Genomic DNA, 16,810 nt, shown 5'->3' with positions numbered 1-16,810 from the left:
CCAGTTTTGATGCTTGCACTACCACCAAAAGCCTGTTGGCTGTGAGACGCCATGTCACGGCCACCACAACAACCAAGGGCGTGGAATCTTGTTCTACAGTGGACCCTAATGATCCCCAGGGAGAGGACTGCGGCGCACATAAGGCAAAGCATACTAAAACTTCAAAAACCAAACAGCCGCCAAAACCTACCTGCTCTCCAAAGCAACCCTCCTCCAAGTCTTCCAAAACGACAACAAGTACCAAGACCTCGAAGACAGCCTCCCTACCGTCCGCGACGGCCGCCAGCGGCTGCAGCAGGGTCGGTAAGGGCCCCAGCATGCCCTCCCGCAAGTGCTGGAACAAATGCGACCCAGGCACGGGCTCGCCCATTGGCGGCGACTGGGCGAAGAACGACCCCTGGTGCTGGATAGCTGAAAGGGGCAGTGATTCGTATGCCAATTGTTTCAAGCAATCTGACTGTCCAACCGACTTTGAGTGCGCGGAAACATGGGGCTGCGTTGTTCCACTGTCTGGTGGGTGTGCGCCTCAGGGTGGCAAGACCGGGTTAGGCAAAACCTGCTGGAGCAGCTGCAACGAAAAAACCGGGAAGCGGACGAACGATGAGTGGGAAAAGGGCATGCCATGGTGCTGGTTGCAGAATGGCAGATTTGCCAGCTGCAAAGAGGACGACGACTGCAGTGCTACCACTGAGTGTGTCCCGGACCATTGGAACCACGGCGGATGCAACACTAAGAGTAAGGCATGGGAGCTGGATGAAGGGATATGGTAATTATGACATGGGCTGGGCTTGGGGCGGGACTTGGTATAAGGTCAATTCAAATACTTCATCGATTTTACTGCGTAGCTGTATCGCGATATGAATTGTATATTATTCTCGAGTATCTATTACATGTGCTAGCTAAATGATGAGATGTTATAGTACGTAGCTACAATCCTTTTTCTCGGCTTTGTAAAGCTACTAGAAAGTTTCTGCTCATATGACTGTTATATGGCTAGGGGGAAAGATGGCGAAATCCAAATATTTCTTTCCAGCAGTAGCATGCTAGCTCTCGCATGCGCTGTATATCTTATTCCTAGCCTGCAAACTAAAAAGAGAGGCAAGATGGGAAATGGAGGTCGCATTCAACAGCCGGGATTGGCCGGTGGTCACTCTTCTACCCATAGTATTATGTTGAGCAATAGAGAGCAGAACGTGTAAGATCTTCACTTACCATAGCAACAAATACATCTTTCTGGAATCCTGGGTTGTGAAAAGTGAGCATTTACATGTGTTTGGAGACTGATACCCAAATGTCAATTACTGTACAAAATTCCTACGACCTTGGTATGGGGCAATTCCACACATTTGTCTAATCCTCTATATGGGATTTTGTATGGGGGAATGAAATAGTTCTTTACGCATTATAATTCTTGCCCCTTGGGCCTCAGTCCCTGGTATATTGACAAAGGCTGGGCCCATTATCATGTACACAATGATCCTACTCTGTCTGGCTACAGTAAGGTACGCCTGTAACTTAAACTATCAAGTGTGCTAGTATATTATAAGCTTAGTCGAACAAGACCAATAAACCTGTATCACGCCACGCAGCTCGAGGACCTCGATATTATTAAGTACACTGATATCACAGAATATATTACTAAACCGAAGGGTTAAGTCGATATCACCAACAAGAGGAAAGTCATGAGGGCTATCTGAGCTGCTTACTACTGTTACCGGTCTTGTATACAACAAGTTCGATCCAAGAGGTTATGATCTAATCTGGTCTTCAGATAAAGAAGGTTTGCAGTTAGAGATAAGTGGTTCAAGAGATATTATTGATTAGACTTGATAATTAACAGATATTCACGCCATATATACAGGTTTATTCCAGATAGCTACCCCGGGATAAACTCAATCCCCTCTTCTCTCAATTTTGATCAGTCGATTCGGGGGATTTAGTTCTGGGCCTGCTGGCAGACGCCCTGGTCGGCCTTCTCGTCTTGCTGTATATTGCATTAGCCTCTGGTGACTCAAGTTGAGCAGAGGGCTGTAAGCTTACCAAGCAGAATCCACCTTGACAGATTCCCATGCTACCATCCTTCTTGCAGGCAGCACCGATAGCAAGCTATTACATTGTCAGTACCCTGCTCCCTAATGAGACCACATGCTTAACATACGGTGTTCTGGGCCGCATCGTTACCACCCTGCTGCTGGGGAGCGGCAATGGCAGCGCTGATAAGGGTAAGAGCGGCGAGGAAGGAGAAACGCATTTTGATGGTGATTGGATTTGAAGGTTTGGAAAAAAAGAGGTTTGTAAGATGGATTGTTTGTATTTCTTGCTTTGAGGTTGTCTGAACTGTTGAGAAAGAGATCAATGGGGTTCCTTGGGCTCCTTATATGTCTTTCAAGACACTCGATTATATAAGGCCTGTTTCTATATATACTCGGTAAGTCCATCTCGGCACTCCACCGTTGTGGATGGGTGCTACGTACGTGCGACGCCAATAGTACCTGAACCATTGGTATGATTTTCAGGGCTGTAACTGAATCAGGAACGTAAGGCATTGTGGATGAATGGATCTGTGGTCAACCCAGGCAACAAAATATTTCCCTGTTCTTTCGTCAACCTCACATCGACTCAGCTATTGTTTCAATTATCTGTATACCAATCATTTACTATGAACACCAAATGCAACACATGGTGTATAATTACCAAGCAATGCCAGACAGGACGCACGATAGCGGTGTGCTCTCTACTCCTTCGAACCCCCACGGGATTCCGCGTAACCGGTTTTGCCGACAAGGCGAGTTAGACCCGAGTTCGAACGTGGAGAAATTGTGGGTGTCGTTGAGCCTTAGTCTGTCTGATTGGCGCTATTTGTGCCAACATGGTAATGATGTTCTTCGGAAGCTCTTGGCGGATGCAGATCTCGAACTTAACCCCCCTGATGTTCTCCTTTTCTCCATGAACAGCACAGAGTAAAGCGACTATGTTTACAGTTTAATCCCTGGCTTATGATGAGCTTGTTTACTAAACGTATGGTCGCTCTCTAGTGTGTGTCGGCCAACTATAGTCTGGGGTTGGAGTTGAACTAGGGGCCATTTGAGGCTGCCTTGGCCGCAACACCATAACTCGAATCGAGATATAGATAGCCAACCCAATCTTGGTTGTACACCTGCTGGGATAGTTCGGCGGTGTTGCAACTGAAGATAACATTACATCATATGTGTATAAACGGAGTATTTCTTCGGAACATACGGAGCCCACGAGCGAGGCGCAGAATGTGTACTCCGTAAATCTGCTCAGGAGTAAACCCACAGTGGGGTGACGATCAGCCATGAGGCTACGAAAACGGTTCTAGAATCAACCGACCTGATGAACTAGCACTAAGGCAATTCAGAGCACCTAGGGGAATGTGATCCTCTCATCTATGTGCAGCGCCTCAAATAGTTGTCCATAAACGAACCTGCTACTCCGTATTTACAAGCAAAAACACCAAACCAAACAGAACCGCTTGGATTTGAATTTTGATCACAGTACACCAATATTTAGTGCAACAAACCACATAAAATAATTGATGTACATATATACAAGGTTGGGCGAGTACCCTCGGACATCCGGCTTTGAATTTACCAGACTTTTCAACTCCCCACCATATTCTAACTCGATGGTTGGTCCACCCCGAGCGATAGGATTTCTCCTCCCACTGCCTATATTTTCAAACACTGGCAATATTTTCCACTCATATTCAAGTTGGTCTAGCAATCCATATCCCCTCAATTTGTATTCCGTCCCCTTCCTCTCTATTTCCACCACCCCTTATGTCCGATGACTGCTTCAAGTGCTGCTCTGACGTGAGGGAAAAATTGCTTGAATGGCTATGCTCTTCTTGGCATTACATCGTACTGAATTGTTTTATTTATATCAAACCATTTAGCTAACTGCCAATCCGCTCACTGATCATATAAAGTGGGATTTTCTTCCCCCAGCGTGTGCCAAATGGTCCACGTGCCCTCCAGGAACGTTTTAGCTCTATCATTTAGCCCTTGCGCCGAGCGGCAGACTATTGAAGGGCTAGAGCGCGGAGGATGTGGAAAAACCCTTAGGGCGTAAATGTCAAACAATGTGTCGCTCCAAGGTCTTTTACGGGTATATAAAAGTGTTGATTGTGTTAGACGTGAAGGCACGCATGACTATGCCAATCTACCAAGGACGAGAACAACAGATCGAGGTGCACGATGTGTTGTCTGATAATAATAAAAACGCATCTGTATATTGTGTACCTTAGTTTGGATGGACGCTATTTGTGCCGCAATGTGTCATTCGTTGAAAAGAAGTCTCGGACGGTTCGATGCAAGAAGTCCACCCGGTAGCGCAGGGCGTCTTCCTCATTATGGCAATGATACACTACCAGTAGTCCTTTGCATATGTGGGTGAGTTGTCTATCGAGCTGGTGAACCCGCAGTATGATGTCTCTGTAAGTGAGAGGTTTATTCTCCTGTGGTGGAGCATTATCGTCATCTTCGATTTGTCTTTCCAATGAGGCATACGGCATCACGGGTAAGGGCTCAGGGGCAGTTAACGCAACCTTGAATATCTGCCTCATATAGGAAGTATATATCGGGTCTATCGACTCAATCATGGACCTGAGGAGCAGCTCAAGGGTGATAGGGATTCTTCTAAGCTTCTTCTGCAAGAAGAACAAGGTATCGCCATTCGTCAACCATTCACCGAAAGAGCGCACCACCAGAACCGCCCAGAGAAAAACACCCTGAGCCCGATCAGCAATTTCATCAATAATTCCACTGGTACGTGAGTCGACCCCGACAAGTAGTCCCCAAGCTGAATGTTGTTCAATTTCACTCTGAACGTAATTGTGGATATCGTCCCGGTTGTGCTCTTCCAGGTATAACTTCCGGTCGGTCGATTCTCCATATGCGTCCTCAAAGACTTTCCATGGCCGGCTAGAAAGACACATCATGACATTGGCTTGAACTAGAGAGCTCAACAGTTCAATCAACTCAGAATGGTCCCCTGTGTATTCATCCAGACCATCAATGAAGAAGCAGAATTTGGATGGGAATATGGTCTGGCTAATCAGAGTTTTCAACGTCTCGAACAGCTCTTTCACACACCATGGGCTGTCGCCGTGTTCGTCGCGCATGATCGCTTCCCACCTTTGCTGGCATGCAATGGGAATCAGATCCGGACTGTGGGTGAATATGCCATAGAGAAGAGACTGGAGCAAGCCATGCTTAGAGTTTTGCAAGTCAGTTCCTGCACCCCAGAAGAAGTGACTGGCAATAACCAGCTTATCGCTTCCAGCCCATATTTTGAGGTTTTCCTGGGTCTGGGGGTGAGCGAGTAGATATTTCATAAACGTTGACTTCCCTGATGCCGGCTTGCCAGAGACCCAAAATATGCTATCATTTTGTCCCCGCAGCCAATTAACGATTGCTGGGCTATGTGAAGGGTGGGTTGTCGTATCTATCATTTTCTCACAGTTCCAGGTAAAGGTCTTCTCGTGGGCTTTCGCGATCCTCGCATGGCGGTCCTTGATCGTTTGAAAGTGTAGTGTCCTGAGGAATCTTTGTACAAAGGCGACTTTTGACGCTTTTTGTATGGCATGCGGCATTCTACGGGCCATATCTTGAAGATGGTCTGGGTTGATGGTATTGGTCACGCCTGGTATCTCATCCCCGATGTACACCTCGGTCGCTTGCCACTCTATGTCACTGAGGGTGTCTAAAATATCCGTAAGCCATCGTGTTTGGCTTTGGTCTATTTGTCGATTCTGCTCCTTTAGACTCTGTATCTCTTGGTAGACGCTAGACTGAGTTTCTCTAACCATCTTTGATTAGCCTGCCTATTAGGAATATAGCACCTTTCGATATACCTGAAAATAATTGTAAGAACTCGTATCGTTTCCCTTCTGCATGCCAGCAACCCTTCCTCTAGAGCTTCAATTGGCTTCTTGTCCCAAACCGCTTGCAGTGCCTCCTGGAACGACGTGAAGCCATTTGAAGAGCTGTAATGGCGTTCTAGCTGGCTTGTTGCGACAAGTAATTGTGCACATATGCCTTGACAAGACTGCGCCAGGCTTTGAAGCCCTTCGTCACCGTATGATATTGATTCTTCGATGGACCAATCTATGGTTAGCCTAATTGCGAGGCCATAGCGTAACTGCTTGAGCGTGTGGTATATTTGGTAAAGATCGGTATATTCCACAGTTAGACTATCGACTGACTGGTCCAATTCTTTAGCTGGATCCAATAGCCGATGACTCAAATCAAGGAGTTGCAGGACGTTTCCACAGAGGCGCAATGCGGGGACCGGATCGCGTATCATTTTGACGAACTAATTCTTTCTAACTTCATACCTACCTGGTATTTCGACACATGGTCCAATCTTTCGATGAGTGACTTTTCTTTCTTCAAGGTAGACGAAAATATGCTATGAGGATCAAATGCAAAAAAACGCCTGGTCGGGGATGTCAAGGCTGACAACAGAAAGACTCCTCGCCCCCAAATATAATTATAGATTCAATGGTTATTATGCTTGGCGCGGCGAATTGATTGATGGGTGCCTATCGGATTCAAGCTCGTTTACGTGGCTGCCTGTGACTTGTCTATCGGGGTTTGGCCCGTTCAGTGAGCAAAGCGTCGTAGAGCCCTTACAGATCAATATATCCGATTTTATTGAAGTTAACAAATTAGAAGTTACCATATGCTACTCGCAAAGATATGGTGCACACACGCATTTGAAGGCTTTAGGTCACAAAAAAAAAACAAAAAAAAAAAAAAAAGAGTGCCAGACTCAAGTGAAAGTTCTGTTGTCGAACTATATACATCATCCAGTGATGGGGTTAATATAATTGCCGACAAATCTAAATAAGAAGTACACAGGAATTGATCGTATCTTGTATTGTTTCATATCTGCCACAAGGTCGTCAACATATCCACCAACCGTCTCATCGTCCCGTTCCTCGTCGCCTTCCAAAAGGCCGTGGCCTGGGCCACAAGACAATTTCGGTGTGCGCTATCAGTGGTATAGGTTCCTAAGACTACCATTGGCCAACAGTAGTACTCGGCATAATAGTCTGTCGATGGATCAAGTTCGTTAACCAAACGCATACCTTCGCAGACTAACTCTTGAAGAGAGTCGCCAGCTATGGTGGAGTTGTTGTTGATCATGTGCTCCAAAAGTATATTGGAAACGACAATATATAGTTTCGGACCCAAGAGAAGCGGCGTGTGTGTAATTGTGACCAACCGATCGTCGTTAGACGAGGGATACAGCTCCTCAGTCCCACTCTGGTTGAATTGACTCAATAGCTGTTGTAACTCGTGGCATCTTGCGATATCGATGCCTTCGGCAGAGGATCGCTCATGCATTAGTGCGATCTCTCGAGCATATACAAACAGCTTCGGTGGCGCTCCGAGGACAGGCGACTCGGGGTAAACCGGTACCTTCCATCTGTACATTTCTTGGAGTCTAGTCTCTGCTAGTGAAAGGGCGGCCTCGACAGGCTCAGGCTGCTTCGTCGTTTGCTGAAATGGAATGCTCGTTGTCGCATGGAATATAAAAGCTTCTAGTATCACCCGGGCTGTGTTGGTCTCTGCTTCCGATTGAAGTTCAGGCGTTGTTTGCTTATGTCGAAAATGTAGCTGAATCAACTGTGCGAGGCCAAGGATATGGGCATCCACGCCCCTTGAGAGGCGTGGTTTTGATCTCTATTTCTATTCTTTAGTAATGTTCAACAAACGCTCGATACATAATCTCACCTCATAGATGCACAAGATAAGTGAGGTTCGAATAATTGCTGCGTTCCCAGCATCGACAATACCGCTGTCAAGACTTTCACGTAGTCCTGCTATGGCTTTGACGTAATGCATGCGGGCAAGCTTCTGGAAATGTACCTGCGAGCACATGTCGTCTACCGGTATTTCTGCACCACAACATGCTAGAAGGGCATGCATGTAGAAAGGAGTATGTAATGCTAGCATTAACGATTCGCCGGTCGCGCATTTAATGACTGTATTATGTGCCATTGGACGGATTAACTGAGGCAGAAAGACAGCCCTCAGAAAGTCGAACAAAGGAGCGCTGGCAGGGGTTATGGCGGGTGATACACAGATCAATGGGGAGATATAATTGAGAATAGATGGAGAGCTGCTATAAGGAGTCATCATGTAGTCATTTTGGCTGTTTGGTGTATTAGATTCCATGGGAGAAGGAAACACCTCCCTTTCTCCCTCGGTATCCCAAGAGGGAGAAGCGCCAGCCGCATAGTCTGCCACAAATGCATGCTGGCTAGCATGCCATTCATTGATAGAAAGCTGAGGAGAATGTTCTAAATGAGCTTTGGTGGACGACGGGTGTTCACGCCTGGTGTGCTTTTGATTCCCACGCAGGTTCACAGGCCATTCACAGGAAAGCCATTTTCGGGCGCAATTGGAGCATGTCCCCGGGGTCTCGTCGCACTTCTTCTTCCTCTTCCTGCCTATAAAGGTTTATTAGTCGAACGGTTATAAACTTCCAGCAGAGACTGCGAAGTGGGGTGACCCACATGTAAGGCAGCCAGTCTTTGTGCGCAGATGCGCCGGTCGTCGACGAGGTGGACGGTAGTTTTTCGTTCGAGGTGTCATCTCGGATGGACTGGAACCAAATCCTGGGTCTAGTAGAGGCAACTGTTCTGCCAACGAGGCCATATCAGTTGACTTAGGGCCTATCCATGCATTCAATCTGGAAGATATCCCCTAATAGACGCACAATGCCCTGATGTGCGTCGTTCCGAGCGGCTAGATACCTCCTGCAACGGCCAAGAGGACTCAGAATCTACTTGGCAACCCTACTACCGATAAAGCCCTGGTCAACAAAAGAACTATTTTTAGCACTTGACCCAATGGGGAATGTGTATCCTATGGCCGCCAGGTTACGAATAGCAGCAGCACTAATTCACGCTGCTGAGAACGCTGTGGCGGAAATGTTTGGGATTTGATATCAGTACCCCAACGAACCAACGTCAAGTGCTGCTGTCGCTTATCCACTATCTGATAAGGCATCAGTATTCTGATTCAATGACACACTATCATCGAGTGGTTATCTCTCGTGTGGGGAAATCTTAGGTTGTGGGGTGTGGCATACCCTAGAAGAGTTTTTGCGGGGTTCAAGGCAGGGATCAGTCCGACAGGACATGTATCAAGCCTGTTAAGAAGGTGAAAGGGGCGGTCATAGAAATTCAACAAGGCCAGGAGGTTTGGTCCGGATTCAACCAGCTCTCAATCCTTTGCCTCCGCCACGAAGACGGACCATCTCAGGGGCCATCTAATTGGACAATCTGGCCGAGAGGTCCCACATTTTGGGCAAAACCAGCCAATGGCATCAATTTGCGCGATTCTCGCCAGATCGGGTAATCATGTGGATATCAAACTCCCGCAGCATGTCCTTTTCTTCGCTTCCACACGACTGCCTTTGAATGAAGGCTTGTCACTTACTAGATCGTCTATACGAATATCTGGAATCGGATATTGCATTACTCATTCATCATAGCCCGTCGTCCCTCCCCTCTCCTACACAAGATAATGGATCGTATATATCACGGCTGGCTCGCATATTGTCTGCTTGCTATCAACTCCTTTTTCGAAATCATCTTGTAGACATAGATACTCCCACGGCGAATGTTGTCAAAAACTCCTATCTCTTGGATCACTGGCTTTACAGTCTCAACATTGATATTCCCTTTCATCGTTCATCTTTGAAACCATTGAAATCTTGCCACGCGTACCTGCTGATTGCGAGCCTCGATGACCGAGTCATCCGAAATACGACGACATAATCCGGCAAGGCCACGGACGCCACCTGGGACGGTTTATTTCGGAGAGGGTAGATATCCAGCATGGTTCTATTGCAAGATTCGCACATCGGGACTAACAATAACGGCGTGAAGGTCGCATAGATCTTGACGGAGTCGAACAAGATGCCGACGGCCATGTTATTCTCCAGCCACAACCATCGAACGATCCAAATGAGCCATTGGTAAGTTATCCGGGCGTGAAATACCTTCATCTACTCCCCAGTATAGCTGCCTGATTAGGAGCTGACGAGCAGTATCATATAGAACTGGCCCACTTACCAGAAGGCCATCAACTTTTCCATTGCTTGTCTGTTCACCTTGATGGTTTTTGCAACGTATGGTTCTGTTACCCACCTAGAGCTTTCAAATGGTACTGACACATGGCTAGCTTGGACGTTGGAACTGTGACCTGGCCTTCCCTGACAGACGAGCTCGGTTATGGCTCGAAGTATCTCAACAACAGCTATGCCGCTGGATTGGCAGGGATGGCCATCGGCTGCATCTTTTTCATCCCTGCGGCTGACTTAATTGGGCGAAAGCCCGTATATATTTTCGCTTCTTTAACAATGGTGCTGGCGAATATAGGTCAAGCTTCGTTCCAGACCCGAGCCCAGTATATCGTGCTACAGGCCATAGCGGGACTCGCAGGCTCAGTCAACGACACTATCATTCAGATGACTGTAAGTACGGCTTGCCTTGTGACAGGATCTTTCTCTGGTTCTGAGCTTATAATATACGAGTTAACAGATCGTGGATCTTTTCTTCGTTCACCAGCGTGCAACGATGAATGGTATCTATTCAATAATGGTGGTCGTCGGGGTAAGGCCCTATTCCTTCGAACTCCATCACCTTTCAAACTAACGATCGCTGCTTCTAGACATACCTAAGCCTCATTCCAGCCGGATATATTATAAGTAGCCAGGGATGGCGCTGGGTATGGTGGTGGTGTGCTATTCTCAACGCACTGGTTCTACTCTTGATAATTTTCGCCTACGAAGAGACCAAATATGGAAGGCCTGCAGGGAACTGCTATATTGGTGAAGATCCCCCGGTGGCACTGGGAGTAGAGGAAAAGCAGTCTACAGCCCCTGAATTTGACAAAGAAAAGGCGATGCCACCCCCTTGCGAGACAATCCCGCAAAGGGTTGCGGAGGAGCCTATCCCGCCACGGAAGACATATTTGGAAAGAATGACTGCCTTTGGGCCTACTGACAGCATTACCTTGAAACAATACTGGCGTCATATGTGGACGCCATTTCTCCTTTTCTTTCGCATCCCAGCAGTGGCCTTTGTGGGCATCGAATATTCATTCATGATGTGCTGGATAGCCATCCTAGCCACAACACAGCCTATCCTGTTTGCAGAACCCCCCTACAACTTTTCGTCTGTAGGTGTGGGTAATATTAATATTGCCCCTTTCATCGGTGCCGTCATAGGGGCTATATATGGCGGTCCTCTTAATGATTACTACGTCGTGTATATGGCCCGGCGCCGAGCTGGAATCTATGACCCGGAGCTGAGATTGCATATGCTTCTTGTGCCCCTGGTAGTATGCCCTCTAGGACTCTTCCTTTATGGTATTAGCATTGCCAATGTACGTTCCACTACATCCCGGGTGATAATCAGAGGCCCTCGCTAACAGAATGACTTTCTAGGAACAACCGTGGATTGTCCCGTTAATTGGATCCTCATTTGTGGGCTTTGGAATTGGGTCCATAACATCGATTATTCTCCCATACTATGGAGATTCCTATCGTGAGGTATGCCTGACCTATCCCTCCTCCTTTCCTTACTCCCTAGCTGTCCTATAGCCTAGTCGCTGATGATTCCAGCTTGTCGCCGAGGGTCTCGTCGTCATTACATTCGTGCGCAACCTAGTCTCGACGGGTATATCGTTCGCTATCAATCCATGGATGACCGGGCTTGGTGTTCAGAATATGTTTATCAGCGCTGGATGCCTGTGCTTTGGAGTTTTGGTCTTTGTCATCCCCATGATGATTTGGGGTCGGAAGGCGCGTATCAGTACCGCCGACTATTACTTGAGTGCTGTGGCTGCAGGTTAGGGTGTGTGTGTGTGTGTGTGTGTGTGTGTGGAAGGGGGGGGGGGGTACCCTGGCTTATTTACGGAGGAGTGTACACGATGTTCTTGAAGAGTGAGATAGTAGATAGAAGGCGGTAATCGCCTGACTGGTTAGTCTGCCTGTTGAGTTTATTGAGAGGATAAACAATAGTATAGACATTCTAAGCCTAAAATCAAATAGATGAGTGTTTCATAAAATTGAGCTAGAGCACTATTTACCCTCGCAATGAGTCCGCTCTCCTTCGTATATCGCATATAGATACCTTTTGCAATGTATACCCACCCCCACCCCCATTCCTACTCCACAACGCATCTCCAAATTTCACCTGCCAAGGCGATCTGGATGTGGGGAACGTCGGCCACCTAGACCAATGGCGTCACTTTGCGCAGGGTTACCTCCATCCTGACTCTCGACATCCGACTATGGCAAGGCATATATAAATCGCCATTCCTCCCTCTTGTATATCAGTAACCTACGAGGTACTTCCTTGATCAGCAAAACATAAGTACTATAAATTGATCTATTACACATAAACGAAAGACCGGCATGGCGTCCACAATCCTCACCAACGGGCGCATCTTCACGCCAAGCACCACCTCGGATGGATCTGACTTCCAACAAACGATGATAATCACCGGGGACCGTATACAATATGTCGGATCCCCAAATCATGATGCTATTCAACAAGCAAAAGACTCTGGAGCTCACGAGGTGGACCTACAGAACAAGATTGTGGTCCCAAGTTTCATCGATAGCCACATGCACATTGTCGACTTTGCGCTGTCGCGCCGCAAGCTCAGCCTTCTGTCATGCAAGTCATTAGAGGAGATTCGACAAGCTATCAAGGCCTTTGCGGAAGCTCATCCGGAGGATCCCAGAATTATGTGCAAAAGCTGGGTCCAGTCGACAACCGGGGGAGAGGCGCTTGCAAGTATGTTGGATGATCTGGATCCGCGGCCGATTTATATCCATGCCAATGACCTGCATTCGGGGTGGTGTAATACCGCTGCGTTAGAAGAGCTAGGGGTCGCCACCATGGCTGATCCTCCTGGTGGAACGATTCATCGGGATGAGAATGGGAAGCCGTCGGGTTTGTTGAGTGAGATGGCCCATTTGGGCATCGTTCCTCAGTTTCTGGCTAGGGCTACCCCGCTGGAAGCTAAACTGGATGCTTTAGATGATGCGGCGGAGGCGTATACGGCGGCTGGATATTCGGGGATGATTGATATGGCTATGGACGATGTTGAATGGGACGTGTTGAAGGCTTGGCGAGAGCGACATGGGGAAAACTTTCCCTTCCATATTGCGGCGCACTGGGTGATCCCACCGAGTGATGACCTGGATGTGGTGTTTGGACATGTGGATCGAGCGATCACTCTTAATCGTGAATATAATCCGGCCACATCTCCGACGTTCTGTATCGCAGGCATCAAATTGATGTGCGATGGCGTGGTTGACGGCTGTACTGCTGCCCTGACAGATCCGTATCAGGGATGCGAGAATCCGGTGGATCCGATCTGGCCCACGGATTTTCTGCAAGCCGTGGTGAAGAAGGCAGATGCGGCTGGACTGCAGATCGCTATTCACGCTATTGGCGACAAGGCTGTCAAGAACGCTATCGATGCGCTATCTTTAGCACAGCCTGGCCGTCGTCATCGCATCGAACATCTCGAGCTGACCTCGCCCGAGGATGCGAAACGCCTGGGTCAACTTGGAATCACGGCGTCGGTTCAGCCAGTTCATTCGGACCCGGCTCTGTTCCGGGCCTGGCCGGAACTCATTGGAAAGCATCGCTGTACCCGGGCATTTGCCTACCGCGAATTCCTTGAGGGCGGCGCTCCAGTAGCGTTTGGTACGGATTCACCCACCGCATCCCACCCTGCCCTACCAAATCTGTACAATGCTACTACCCGGAGATCGGCCATCGAGCCTGAGTGTACCGAAACGGTCAACTCTCACTTTGGATTGCCTCTAGCTGCTGCCGTTAGTGCCGCCACAACTGGAGCGGCCTATTCCCGTTGGGCAGATTCGTGGACGGGGTGCTTGAAGGCTGGGTTGAGCGCGGATTTTGTGGTCCTGGATATGGATTGGAAGGCCGAGAGCCTACTCAAGGCAAAGGTAGAGCAAACCTGGGCTCGAGGTCGGAAGACCTTCGACGCCAGTGCGGGTCGGGCACAACTATGAGTGGGACTGTCTCATGAAACAATGACATTCATTCATATACACTTTAGCATTGAAGATAGTAATTAAACAAGATAACAGTCCAATCCCTCCTCCCTTTGTGCCATGCGCACAGGCCATCACTCCCTTCCTGCTTGGTACATGTAAAGGTGTAATAGCACAACAAAAAACGCACTAGTTTCGTGTCAACATAACTTGAGCAGATACCGCCCATGTTGTTTACCTACCTCAGAGTAGCTATTAGGACTTCCGGCCCGAATGGATATTCGGCTCATGTCCGTGCTGTTCCTCAGGCGTTCGTAAATCCCTTATGACCGGGCGCAACTGCTGCTCTTCTGCATGTTGACCAGAGGCTAAGTCCCTCTTTGACTTGCGCGATTTGTGTAACAGAATCGGTAACAGGAGACACATGGTGAAATAATATTTATTTCTTAGGCAAAGGCTGGACGTCGAAGAGGGAGAGAGAGAAGATCAAGGAGTATTTTTAAGTAAGGCTGCGAACAGAATCTTAGGACTGAGGCTGTCTTAAGGCTAGTATCCCTTTTCTAGAATACCTCTGGATACCGCTCATGGCAAGGTATTTATACCGCTTGAGGCTGACTCCATAGATTGTTGCTGAAGTACCGAGAATAGCCTGCAACGTGGCTTGGATCACAATTATGCGAGAGACCTTCGGTTTCCCTTTTTGGTAATGACTTCACAGGTCGATCTGTACTTTCATTGACGATATGGACTGGCTTACAGTTGCGCTGATCCACTTCGCTTCGCGCATTGCGAGCCTTAGCGGAAGCTTGATCGAGCCTACGAGGCTATACTTTACCAAATCCGGTAACTAGTTCGTATTGCCCTGGAATCTCACAGGATCTCCGCTAGCGTTTATTCACCTCAGTGCACAGAGGAGCGTCTTAAAATTGTGATTCATGTACACTTTTGCTCATGCTTACGGTGTGGAGACACCAGCAATTCCTCTCTCAGCTTTATGTTATGCGATAGAAGGATCCACAGGATCTCAGATTACACCTGAGGGATTATTTTTGATTTTCTAGTCATCGTGGGAAATTTTGCCGGGTGATTTTATTTATTAGGCGCATTACAAGGGTACACCGTCGTAGTGGATCATGTATAATCCGTGTTACATGAGTTCAATTTTGTGGCTGCCACATAAGTATCTAAAGCGAATTTTGACATTATTTCCAGAGCTCGAGGGATGCAAATAAACAAAATAATACAAATGGAAATGGGTATCAATAAGCCTCGAGCGCCAATTTCATAGGGACCTCTGTATCCAAGATTGCACCGATGTATATATATGCTATATCAATTTTTAGGCTGAGATCGACTCCTCCTTGTCCGCCACCTGCGTGTGTTTTCGAATATTCCTGGTCCGGAGCCCTGCGAACATCATCGACAGCGCAGCGAGCACTTCAGGGAGAAAGACGAGGATAACGCGCACTGCGACGGATCCAAATACGGGACTCAAGTCCTGTCTCTGTGTACAAACTGCGACCAGATTATAGATAACCCGAACACCGGCGAATACGATGGCAACAAGAGCACCGTACATAAGCTAATAAAGCGAGAGACGTCAGGACTCATGAAACATCACTCTTTCATTAATCGGAAAACATACCTTTGTACCGTCTTTATAGCCAGGAGCATCCTTCTTGCACTGAGATGGCAGGAGGGAGAAGATTGCCCACACCACTTCCATCGCCCAGACAGCGACAACTAAGCCCGTTCCCACCTTCCAGTGCGACAGGTCCGTAGCCGTCCCTTTACCCTGGTACACCTGCAATGATCCTCCAATGCTAAGACCGAGACCAGCGCCCATAAGACCAGTGATCGCAATGATCACTATCCGACCGAGGAGAACGTTGTGTTCTGGATGGCGGTAATACCGACTATAAGCAGCCCGACTGTGTTAGAGGATTTCTGTTGGCCCGGTGGAGGGTGTAAACGTACGCTTCATGTAAAAGTCCATCGATGGCCAACAATAGTGGGGACATTCCTATCCCGGATATGACGTTCGCTGCGATGCTACTGCTGTCGTTCACTCCCATAGCACCCCCGACTATTCGCACAATACAGAAAACGACCAGGTTGGTCCAAGCTAGCCAACCAATCCATCGATGAGACCAATAAACATAGAGCACAAAGGGAGTCAGAAAGAGGTAAACTGCGAGATCAGCCGGAAATATCTCGTTCATATTGGTCGTAAAATTGGTTCGGTCGCTTGTGTTTACTGAACAAAAAGAAATCTTTGTAATTGGCTGGAACGAATTATAGCGATAATGAGTGAAGAGACTGGATGTAATGGACAATGCAAGAGATATAAAGTTACAGTACGGGCTTCTAAGGTAGACAGGGCGTCTAAAAGTATTTATTTACGCAAATTCGTCTATACAGTCCAAGGTCAACTTAGGGCTCTACTTGAGTTTCCGCTTTGGGAATGTAGCTCGTAGCAGTGGCTAAGCAGAACGGGTTGAGTAAGGAAAAGAAAAAAGAGAAAGAAAATAGACAGCCAAAGAAAGAAAACATGAAACAAGAGAAAAAATGGCTGACTACCAACAAATACTTTTGTATCTCTTCTAGTTTAAGGAGAGATAATGACGCGCTCTACGGGGCAATTCGTTCAGGGCAGGCTGGGAGGCTTAGCACTCAAGGTGTGAGGATCAAAACCTCATTTGCTCATGAATAGGCAGCAGAATGC

At 47.7% G+C, this 16,810-nt stretch overlaps 8 protein-coding genes across 8 annotated transcripts; 4 read left to right on the top strand and 4 right to left on the bottom strand.

Moving 5' to 3' along the window:
* Positions 1 to 317: 317 nt before the first annotated feature.
* BDV27DRAFT_162800 (uncharacterized protein) lies at positions 318 to 770 on the top strand (the record flags this gene model as incomplete). Its single annotated transcript, XM_032073448.1, has 1 exon — positions 318 to 770. The coding sequence occupies one exon, from the start codon at positions 318 to 320 to the stop codon at positions 768 to 770; it is 453 nt and encodes a 150-aa protein (XP_031922359.1).
* Positions 771 to 1,936: 1,166 nt separating this feature from the next.
* On the bottom strand, positions 1,937 to 2,251 carry BDV27DRAFT_162799 (uncharacterized protein; the record flags this gene model as incomplete). The annotated part of the gene is made up of 3 exons (XM_032073447.1): positions 1,937 to 1,984; positions 2,041 to 2,106; positions 2,159 to 2,251. 3 exons carry the CDS (start codon positions 2,249 to 2,251, stop codon positions 1,937 to 1,939), a joined length of 207 nt encoding a protein of 68 aa, XP_031922358.1.
* A 428-nt stretch (positions 2,252 to 2,679) lies between these two features.
* On the top strand, positions 2,680 to 3,035 carry BDV27DRAFT_149729 (uncharacterized protein; the record flags this gene model as incomplete). Its single annotated transcript, XM_032071108.1, has 2 exons — positions 2,680 to 2,880; positions 2,955 to 3,035. 2 exons carry the CDS (start codon positions 2,680 to 2,682, stop codon positions 3,033 to 3,035), a joined length of 282 nt encoding a protein of 93 aa, XP_031922357.1.
* A 780-nt stretch (positions 3,036 to 3,815) lies between these two features.
* BDV27DRAFT_136426 (uncharacterized protein) lies at positions 3,816 to 6,459 on the bottom strand. Its single transcript, XM_032068766.1, has 2 exons — positions 5,879 to 6,459; positions 3,816 to 5,825 (listed from the first exon to the last, which is right to left on the bottom strand). Exons 1-2 carry the CDS (start codon positions 6,328 to 6,330, stop codon positions 4,283 to 4,285), a joined length of 1,995 nt encoding a protein of 664 aa, XP_031922356.1. The 5' UTR covers positions 6,331 to 6,459; the 3' UTR covers positions 3,816 to 4,282.
* Positions 6,460 to 6,791: 332 nt separating this feature from the next.
* BDV27DRAFT_56235 (Zn(II)2Cys6 transcription factor) lies at positions 6,792 to 8,798 on the bottom strand. The gene is made up of 3 exons (XM_032076943.1): positions 8,552 to 8,798; positions 7,767 to 8,485; positions 6,792 to 7,715 (listed from the first exon to the last, which is right to left on the bottom strand). The coding sequence occupies exons 1-3, from the start codon at positions 8,691 to 8,693 to the stop codon at positions 6,912 to 6,914; spliced, it is 1,665 nt and encodes a 554-aa protein (XP_031922355.1). The 5' UTR covers positions 8,694 to 8,798; the 3' UTR covers positions 6,792 to 6,911.
* A 638-nt stretch (positions 8,799 to 9,436) lies between these two features.
* BDV27DRAFT_136424 (major facilitator superfamily domain-containing protein) lies at positions 9,437 to 11,925 on the top strand. Its single transcript, XM_032068765.1, has 8 exons — positions 9,437 to 9,867; positions 9,932 to 10,020; positions 10,103 to 10,173; positions 10,227 to 10,518; positions 10,586 to 10,657; positions 10,716 to 11,432; positions 11,494 to 11,598; positions 11,671 to 11,925. The coding sequence occupies exons 1-8, from the start codon at positions 9,789 to 9,791 to the stop codon at positions 11,899 to 11,901; spliced, it is 1,656 nt and encodes a 551-aa protein (XP_031922354.1). The 5' UTR covers positions 9,437 to 9,788; the 3' UTR covers positions 11,902 to 11,925.
* Positions 11,926 to 12,364: 439 nt separating this feature from the next.
* BDV27DRAFT_136422 (amidohydrolase) lies at positions 12,365 to 14,163 on the top strand. Its single transcript, XM_032068764.1, has one exon. It carries the CDS (start codon positions 12,466 to 12,468, stop codon positions 14,101 to 14,103), a length of 1,638 nt encoding a protein of 545 aa, XP_031922353.1. The 5' UTR covers positions 12,365 to 12,465; the 3' UTR covers positions 14,104 to 14,163.
* A 1,261-nt stretch (positions 14,164 to 15,424) lies between these two features.
* BDV27DRAFT_149723 (uncharacterized protein) lies at positions 15,425 to 16,307 on the bottom strand (the record flags this gene model as incomplete). The annotated part of the gene is made up of 3 exons (XM_032071107.1): positions 15,425 to 15,667; positions 15,731 to 16,001; positions 16,063 to 16,307. 3 exons carry the CDS (start codon positions 16,305 to 16,307, stop codon positions 15,425 to 15,427), a joined length of 759 nt encoding a protein of 252 aa, XP_031922352.1.
* Between the last annotated feature and the right edge of the window lie 503 nt (positions 16,308 to 16,810).

Source organism: Aspergillus caelatus (genome assembly GCF_009193585.1).
Source record: "Aspergillus caelatus strain CBS 763.97 unplaced genomic scaffold BDV27scaffold_274, whole genome shotgun sequence".
NCBI classification, from domain to species: Eukaryota; Fungi; Ascomycota; class Eurotiomycetes; order Eurotiales; family Aspergillaceae; genus Aspergillus; species Aspergillus caelatus.
Note: the sequence above shows the minus strand (reverse complement) of the source record. Positions and strands in the feature narration are given on the sequence as shown.